The following is a 10,026-nucleotide window of genomic DNA, read 5'->3' as shown; positions in this document are numbered from 1 at the left end:
TATTCGGCGTTTTTAGCTAAATTTTCAACAGAATGTTTTTTATGAGGTACTTTGGGACGAATACCCTTTTGTTTGGCAAACAATTTTGGTGAATAATTTTTTCTTCAACCATTTACAATATTTAATTGTAACCTAGCATACCTTGAAGAAGTAATAACCTCTTATGTCCATCAAATCAAACTAATGATTATTCATCTAAAATATAATAATGCAAACTCTAAACAAAAATCATAGGAATTTAACCAAATCAACTTATTTCCCTTTGCCACCAAATAAACTACAACTATTAATTACAACGGAAGCAATGAATAAACCCAAAATATTTTGTTAATGACAAGCAAAAAAGTTGGCTGTGTATTTTATGGAATTCACTCAAAAGACTGCTGAGGAGACAGACAAGTTATGCTTTAGATGCTATCGCTTTACTTCTTGGCGAGAAAACCTGTCATTTGCTTTGTGATGATGAGAGTGGATCTAATTGCTCGTTCCGCACCTCCGTATTTTCATTACAAACAAATTAGTGCTACTTAAAATTAACAAAAACAACAACAGTTTTATGATCGATCATGAATGTGATTAGAAAAAAAATATAGCAATCAGTTATGATTCGCATTTCTGCAAATCAATGAAGCTTGCAACAAGGCTACATGAAATGGCGCCCAATATGAACATGTTTAATGCATGATATTTCATTTCACTTTTTAGACGCTTTCTCCAGAACACTTGGCTTAACTATGAATACTATGATAATCTGTGAGTAGACAAGCAAACGCATTGTAATATCCCACAACTAAGTTAGCTAAGCAGTGTTAGAAAAATATTCAAAAAAATAATTCAAAATGTTCAAATTGGTAAGTTTGAAAAAGAATGAAATAAATAAAATTATCTCCAATCAATTCCCTTTTCCAGTTCATCTTATCTGCCCTCCTGGCCGTTGCTGTGGCCCGTCCCAGTGGTCTGGTCGCCTCCTCACCCTATGTTAGCTACAGTCATCCCACAGTTGCCATTCACCAGCCAGCCTTGGCCACAGTTGGTGCTGTTGTCCACACCGTTCCCACTTCAGTGTCTCATGCCAGCCATGCTGTAGTTCATAAGTCCGCCCATGTTGTTCAGGATGTCGTTGCTCCTGTGGTAAGAACTTCATATGTTACTCCAGTTCTTCGCACTGTTTCGGCTCCAGTATATCATGGTGGCTATGTTTCGTCGGCTCCATATGGCACCTATGCTGCCGCTTCGCCTTATTCTCGTATTTATTGAAAACATTTCGGAAATCGCATGGTGCCAACGAAAGTGTTGTAGTGGATATAGTGTGTATGCAAGACATAGTAGCTATTTTTATATAATATTCTGGACACTTAATTAAGTGAATAAATATGTATGTATGCAAAATAAATGCAAATGTGTAGAAAACATAGAAATATTTTGGCATTTTTTTTTTCAAATAGAGAATGTGTCGAAAAAATTTTAGAAAATTTCAATGGGTGTTCCAAGGGAATAATTCCGCATTTGAGCGGAGTTTCGCAAAGCAATGATAATTAATTCCTCCTTACCAAAGCTTAATATAAATATTATCATGGACCAAGATTGGGCAGTACCTAGTATTAGATTCGATCCTTTATCCGAAATTTTTTGAAAAATACCACTTGATCTTATATCGATACAAATATTGGGATGCTGACAATTTAGCGGACATTGAGTTTTTGTTGTAAGAAGTTATAAGAAGAAGATAGTTAGCATTGTGGATGTAACATGTATAAGCCATTGAGTATTGCCTTTGCTTGATTTGAAATGTTGAGGTTTATATTGGAAACATTTTGAACCTTCGTGGGAAATGTACTGATATAATCACTTTGCGCTAACTAATTGTAAGAGATATTATTCTTTAAAATGTTTGCCTTTTTGTAACTATTTGAAGATCCAAAAAGAATTTTAAACAATTTTCAAGAATTTGATGGGCGTAGATTTTTCAACAAATATTTCTTTAAGAATCATAGGGGAGTAGATTAAAAAAAATTAAGACAAGCCAATAAAAAAGCAGATAAGTTCGTCCGGGCGAACTTTTTACACCCTCCACCATTCGGAAAGAACTTGAAATATTAAAAAAAAATCGTCGAAAAATATCGCTTAAATAAAAACCTATGTACAAAGACGTGTTACTGGATAAGGAATTTTCTGTCATAGGCTGTAGTACCGATTCCGAAATTCAAATACGAAATTTGAAACAATTCCGGGAATAATGTCTCTAATATCTTCAAAATACCGAATAAAGGGGGCTATACTAGATGTGGACCTCCATGGACAATTTTCCACCATAGGTTGCAGTACCCATTACTACATTACCACATTCAGCGAAAATCATCAAAATACCGAATTTTGGGAGGTACAGTTATATGGGGGATATACGAGATCGTAAACCTATATAGACAATTCTTTTTCAGGGATTAAAGTAGTTATAAAGAACTCATTGCGTAGAATTGCAGACAATTCCATTTAAAAATTTGGCTAAAATCATCAAAATACCGAATATCGGGAGGTACATTTATATGGGGGATATACGAAGTCATAGACAATTCTTTTAAAAATTTTACAGGCGTGGATTACGGGAAAAAATGTTTGAAAAATTATATAGGCGTGGATTTTTTAAAAGAATATTTTTTGAAGAATTATATAGGCGTGGTTTTTTTAAAAGAATATTTTTTAAAAAATTTTATAGGCGTGTATTTTTAAAAGAATATTTTTTAAAAAATTTTATAGGCGTGTATTTTTAAAAGAATGTTTTTTGAAGAATGTTATATGCATGGAATTTTTAAAATAATATTTTTTTGAAGAAATTTATAGGCGCGGATCTTTTAGAAAATATTTTTAAAAAGATTAAATAGGCGTGGATTTTTTAAATTTTTTTGAAGAATTTTGTAGGCGTGGATTTTTTTAAAGAATAATTTTTTAACAATTTAATAGGCGTGGATTTTTTTAAAGAATAATTTTTTAACAATTTAATAGGCGTGTGTTTTTTTCAAAGAATAATTTTTTAACAATTTAATAGGCGTGGGTTTTTTTAAAGAATAATTTTTTAACAATTTAGTAGGCGTGGGTTTTTTTAAAGAATAATTTTTTAACAATTTAGTAGGCGTGGATTTTTTAAAAGATTTTTTTTGAAAAATTTTGCAGGCGAATAAAATTTGAAAGATTTTTTTTTTTTGAAAAATTTTGCAGGCGAATAAAATTTGAAAGATTTTTTTTTTTGAAAAATTTTACAGGCGAATAGAATTTGAAAGGCGGGGTTTTTTTAAAATAATTTTCTTTTTGAAAAATTTTTTCAGGCGAATAGAATTTGAAAGGCGTAGATTTTCAAAATAATTTTTTTTTTTAAAAAAATTTTATAGGCGAATAGAATTTGGAAGTCGTAGATTTTTAAAAGAATATTTTTTGAAAAATTTTATAGGCGTGGATTTAAAAAAAAGTATTTTCTGAATAATTTTATAAGCGTAGATTTTTTAAAGAATAATATTTAAAGAATTTGAAAGGCGTGGATTTTTAAAATAATATTTTTTGCAAAATTTCATAGGCGTGGATTTAAAAAAAGTATTTTCTGAATAATTTATAGGTGTAGATTTTTAAAAAAAATATATTTTCTGAATAATTTTATATGCGTGGATTTTTTTTAAAAAAATATTTCCTGAATAATTTTATATGCGTGGATTTTTTTTAAAAAAATATTTCCTGAATAATTTTATATGCGTGGATTTTTTAAAAAATATTTTTTTTTTAATATTTTCTGATTAGTTTTATAGGCGTGTAATTTTAAAAAAATATTTCCTGAATAATTTTATAGGCGTGTAATTTTAAAAAAAATATTTCCTGAATAATTTTATAGGCGTGGATTTTTTAAAAAATATTTTTTTTAATATTTTCTGATTAGTTTTATAGGCGTGTAATTTTAAAAAAATATTTCCTGAATAATTTTATAGGCGTGTAATTTAAAAAAAAAATATTTCCTGAATAATTTTATAGGCGTGATTTTTTTAAAAAATATTTATTTTTTAATAAAAATATTTTATAGGCGTGGATTTTTTAAAAAATATTTATTTTTTGATAAAAATATTTTATAGGCGTGGATTTTTTAAAATATATTTATTTTTTAATAAAAATATTTTATAGGCGTGGATTTTTTAAAATATATTTATTTTTTAATAAAAATATTTTCTGAATAATTTTATAGGCGTGGATTTTTTAAAAAATATTTATTTTTTAATAAAAATATTTTCTGAATAATTTTATAGGCGTGGATTTTTTAAAAAATATTTATTTTTTAATAAAAATATTTTCTGAATAATTTTATAGGCGTGGATTTTTTAAAAAATATTTATTTTTTAATATAATTATATTTTTAATATAATTTTATATTTTCTGATTAGTTTTATAGGCGTGAAAATTTAAAAAAATATTTTCTGAATGATTTTATAGGAGTGGATTTTTTAAAAAAAAATATTTTCTGAATAATTTTATTGGCGTGGAATTTTTAAAAAGTATTTTTTGAAGAATATTATATGCGTGTTTTTTAAATATTTTCTGAAGAATTTTATAGCCATGAAATTTTTAAAAGTATTTTTTTTGAAGAATTTTATTGACGTATATTAGAATTTTATTGGCGTGGATGACTGGAAAAAATTCGTTAAAGAATTTTATGGGCGTGGATTTAAAAAAAAAATATTTTCTGAATAATTTTATAGGCTTGGAATTTTTAAATATATTTTTTAAGAATTTTAAAGGAGTGGGGTTTTAAAAAATATATATTTGAAAGGATCTTATAGGCGTGGATTTTTTTAGTATTTTTTGAAGAATTTTGGGCGTGGAGGGTTAACCAAAATAATTCCCGTATATTTATCCGTAATACTGCCTACACTACACTTCATACCTAAAATCTACGGATTCCAAGGAATCTTAATCCATTTCCGATCCTGACCCAAATATCAACTAAATATAAGGATGAGCCAAGCTTAAATTCCATCGCTTAAAATTAAATTTGTATTTATCGCAAAATTTTGATCTTTTATGGGAAAGGTACTCGAAGGAAAGGCCACCTTCAAATTTGATCAAATAGGTTAAAGAAGTTTAAATCAATATTTCTCCAATATTACTCATTTCAAGAGAAATGACTAAATGGACTCAAAATGTCCTTTAACGGATTTCGTCGAAAGATAACGCCCAAAATGAACTTTTGTGGGAGAGGCGCCAGAAAAATGGATTTTGACAACAAAAAAATATTACGATGTATCAAGTTTTAACCAAATCGCATACTCATTTCAAGAGAAATGGCTAAATCGACTCCAAATGTCCCAAAACAGATTTCGTCCAAAGAGACCCAGGGTCTAAAAAAAATTGAAGCACATTTTTGCGCCTTTAATGATATATACCCCATTCTAGCATAAAACTGAGCTTTTTAAACAATTAACAAAAAAAAACTTCTTACATAATTTTTAATATTTTTTTATTATTTTTAACAATATTAAACTAAGAAATCACAAACTTTTTAAACAATTCGTTCGTATAGCTACAACTACCAGGATTTAACCAAAACAGGGGCTGATTCATAGGTTTGCAAGACTGGAGTAGATACGGTCTTAACCAAAGCTGGGGCAGAGTATGTTTCGACAACAGGTGTGGCCAATGTCTTGGTGGTGTATGAAGTGGTCTTTACTGCTGGAGCCAAAACATCCTCGACAACATGAGCCGAACTGTGAACAACCGAGTGACTTTGATGTGACACAGCTGAGGGCACCGATTTCACCAGGGAGCCAGTGTGGGCATAGCCATGTTCTTGAACGGTCACAGTGGCCAAGGGAGCCGAATGCAATTCAACGGATTCATAAAGTCCTGGACGGGCCATAGCGAGGGCGAACAAAGCAGACAATACCACCTAGTGGGAATTATAAAAAATAAATTAGAGCATATTTTTCTCTCAATGTTAGTATCCCTTTTTATCACTTACAAACTTGAACATTTTGTTTGATTTGATTTTTTTTTTTTTTTTGAGGAAAATCTGTGTTGTTGATGATAGCTGATGACGAACTGTGATGATTTCTTCTGAAATTAAACTTCTTTATATATTCAATATTTTGAGGTTGTAAAGGGCCGGGATTTTTTGTTTATGTTTATTGTACTTCTACTTAAGCATTACTGGCTGTGTGGGTATGCTTTTTTTATTAAGAGCCGCATAAAAATGTTAAAGCATAATAATTAAGACAATGCTGACAAATGGTTGACGCACAGTGACTTGGTAGAGTATCAGAAGGAGTTCGCAGATATATATCATTTTCAATACAGATCTTGTGTTAGAAAAAATTTTAATATGTGTGAAATTTGAAGAGATTTGTATGCTATTTCGCTTTCTTTGAACGTTTTGTTTTCAAAATCTTTAACCCTATGTGGGGGAGGTACCAGAAGAAATAGTCCGATCTCTACCATTTTTAAAAAGGGATCTTGTGTTTGTAGAAATTTTGAGATGTGCCAAGTCTGAATGGAATGGGATGTTTTTTTCGCGTTTTATGAGCTCCATGGATATTCAAAATTTTGACTCTTTGTGGGGAAGGTACGAGAAGCTGTGGACCGATATATCCTATCTTCACAGCAGATCTTGTGTTCATAGAAATAATGGTATATGAAATATGAAGAAAACCGGATGCTTCTTCCAGATTTTATAGTCGTTTTGGTTACTAAAAACTTTGACCCTTTGTGGGTGAGGTACCAAAAGAAATAGTCCGATCTCTACCATCTTTAAAGCGAATCTTGTGTTTGTAGAAATATTGAGATGTGCCAAGTCTGAGTGGAATCGAATGTTTATTTCGCGTTTTATGAGCTCATGGATATACAAAATGTTGACCCTTTGTGGGGGAGGTAGCAGAAGGAGTGGACCAATATATTCCATTTTCACAGCAGATCTTGTGTTCGAAGAGATAATGGTGTGTGAGAAATTTGAAGAGAACCGAATGCTTATTTCGAATTTTATGATTGTTTTGGTTACTCAAAATTCTGATCTTTGGTGGGGGAGGTACCAGAAGGAGTGGACAGATATATCACATATTTACAGCAGATCTTGTGATAGCGGAAGTAATGTGATGTGTGAAATTTGAAAAGAACCGACTGCTTATTTCGGATTTTACGATCGTTTTGATTATTCAAAACTTTGACTGTTTGTGGGGGAAGTACTAAAAGGAATTACCCGATCTTTTCCATCTTTGCAACAGATCTGGTGTTGATAGAAATATTGAGATGCACCAAGTCTGAATGTAATCAGATGTATATTTCGTGTTGTATGAGCTTTATGGATATTCAAAATGTTGTCCCTTTGTGGGAGTGGTACCGGAAGGAGTGGACCAATATATCTCATCTTCAGAGCAGATCTTGTGTTAAAAGAAATAATGGGATGTGTAAAATTTGAAGAGTGTTGGGTGTTTATTTCGGATTTTATAATCGTTTTGGAATATGAGGAGAACAGGACGCTTATCTCGGATTTTATAATAGTTTTGGTTATTCAAAACTTTGACTGTTTGTGGGGGAAGGATTTGTCCGACCTCTTCCATCTTTGCAACAGATCTGGTGTTGATAGAAATATTGAGTCTGAATGTAATCAGATGTATATTTCGTGTTGTATGAGCTTTATGGATATTAAAAATATTGACCCTTTTTGGGGGAGGTACCAGAAGAAGTGGACCAATACATTCCGTCTTCACCACAGACCTTGGGCTAATAAAATATTGTGATGTGTGTAATTTGAAAACAATCAGACTTATAACTACTTAAAATTTTGACCCTTTATGGGGGTGGTACTTGATGGATATTGTCAGTTTTTGCGCCTGACATAGCATTGATGGAAATATTAGGATTCGCAAAGTTGGAGCAAAATCGGATCATACTTTTTTTGTGTGCAACAAAATATTTTCTTTGAAAAGTTCGATCTTTTGAGTGGGAGCTACCAAAAGGAGTGAAGTAAATTTGATAATAATATTACAATATACCAAGATGGGACCTTATCGGATATCACATTCGAAAGTTATCGTGCGCACCTGCCCGACAGACAGACGGACGAACATCCCTAGATCGAATCCAAATGTCCTGAAACGGATTTGAACCAAAAAGTCCCGGGGTTTAAACCCATTATTTCGATGAGGCACATTTTGGCCATATTAAATGATATACACCCTCTCTGGCCATATGGCTGAGGGTACAAAAAATATTTTAAAAATCTTATTTAAAGCTATCAAATTTCTGTTCTGTGACCACTGTCCACCACCAAGGTAACAGGTCTTAATACCGCATCAATTAACCGAAAAAATAGTTACCAAAATCTTTCTGATGGGTGTTTCGTTGTTGTTGTCAAATTGATTACTTCTTAATTCTGCCCTTCTCTTAACATGTACTTCAGCTGCAAACACCAATTGTAGGTCTGGCCCTTCAATATTGACTTCACCACGCATAAACACACTCACACACCAGAATACTTTCAAATTGTTGAGAAACAATTACAAGTGGCCCTTTTTAACATCCATCATGTACTCTCCGGCGGGAGGAGGGCTAAGGTTAAGGTTTTTGTAACCTTCTATTTAATTCTTCATTCTTAATGATTTTTCTTATTTCATTTCTTATTCACTTCACTTCTCTTGTTTTGTTTTGATAACTAACTACCATGGCCTACCTCAACAATGTGTGGTCGTTGTAAGTTTTGTGAACTCTTCAGATTTGGTGTTAACATGGCTAACAAAAAGGGTGGGGGGCTTATGTACTGCACTACTTGCCCTACAATGTATGTTTGTTTGTTGCTTTGTTTGTGCGCTAGGGTTTTTACGCTCGCAATCTCACAAGAAACCCACTCCAATGTCAGTTGAAGTCCATAAAACCCGACTTTATGTAGATGACGATGCTGATGATGGGATTGTCAAGATTTGGAGACTTGTTTTTTTTCTTCTTCTTTTTGGGTTTATTTTTCCAAAACAATATTAAATTCCTAATTGAAATTTGTTCAATTTCGATTTTGTATATAAAGTTAATGGGTGTTGGAGGAAATCATCACACTCAAGCGTTAACCATTCTAAACAACACAGAGGTTTCTTCTCAGAAAACAAAAAAAACAAACAAGAAAAATGTTCAAGTTGGTAAGTGAAGCGTTTAGGAAAAACAATTCCAGAACGTGTGGTAATAATTATTATCTTTCATCCATTTCTAGGTTGTATTGTCTGCTTTGTTCGCCCTAGCTATGGCTCGTCCAGGACTTTATGAATCCGTTGAATTGCATTCGGCTCCCTTGGCCACAGTGACCGTCCAGGAACATGGCTATGCTCATACTGGTTCCCTTGTGAAATCGGTGCCCTCAGCTGTGTCCCATCAAAGTCACTCGGTTGTTCACAGCTCGGCTCATGTTGTCGAGGATGTTTTGGCTCCGGCAGTAAAGACCACTTCATACACCACCAAGACTTTGGCCACACCTGTTGTTGAAACATACTCTGCCCCAGCTTTGGTTAAGACCGTATCTACTCCAGTCTTGCACACCTATGAATCAGCCCCTGTTTTGGTTAAATCTTGGTAATCGTATTCATACTAGCGAATTGTTTAAAATGTTTGTGATTTCTTAGTTTAATATTGTTAAAAATAAAATAAAAATTATTAAAAGAGATTTTAAAATTATTTAAAAAAGGATTTTTTTTTTTTGATTTTTTTAAATCATCTTTATGTCCACTGAAGGTAAAATATATTTTAATGTGACTTAGATATGCTGAAATCCTAATATATGAAGGTCCCAACTTGTGGTACGTCCCCCAAAAAAGGTATACACAAACAAGGGTTGGAATGCTGTGAATATATATCCGTCCGAGGATCGACTGAAGATTTTTAATTTGTTTTAATGGCTGAATAAAAATAACTTAGAAATTTGGGAAAACACACATAGAATTGGTGGTTTTTATTAGTATTAATTTATAAAAAAAAAATTAGCAACAATCCGCTACTTCGTCAGTGAAATTGCCACCCTAAAAT

The 10,026-nt window shown here is 31.9% G+C and overlaps 1 protein-coding gene across 1 annotated transcript; it reads left to right on the top strand.

Moving 5' to 3' along the window:
- Nucleotides 1-764: 764 nt before the first annotated feature.
- Nucleotides 765-9,580, top strand: LOC101897594 (uncharacterized). The gene is made up of 3 exons (XM_005188746.4): nucleotides 765-851; nucleotides 910-1,254; nucleotides 9,221-9,580. Exons 1-3 carry the CDS (start codon nucleotides 840-842, stop codon nucleotides 9,578-9,580), a joined length of 717 nt encoding a protein of 238 aa, XP_005188803.2. The 5' UTR covers nucleotides 765-839.
- The last annotated feature ends 446 nt before the right edge of the window (nucleotides 9,581-10,026 follow it).

This window comes from Musca domestica, unplaced genomic scaffold, assembly GCF_030504385.1.
Source record: "Musca domestica strain aabys unplaced genomic scaffold, Musca_domestica.polishedcontigs.V.1.1 38, whole genome shotgun sequence".
Taxonomy (NCBI): domain Eukaryota; kingdom Metazoa; phylum Arthropoda; class Insecta; order Diptera; family Muscidae; genus Musca; species Musca domestica.
This window is presented reverse-complemented; position numbering and strand designations above follow the sequence as displayed.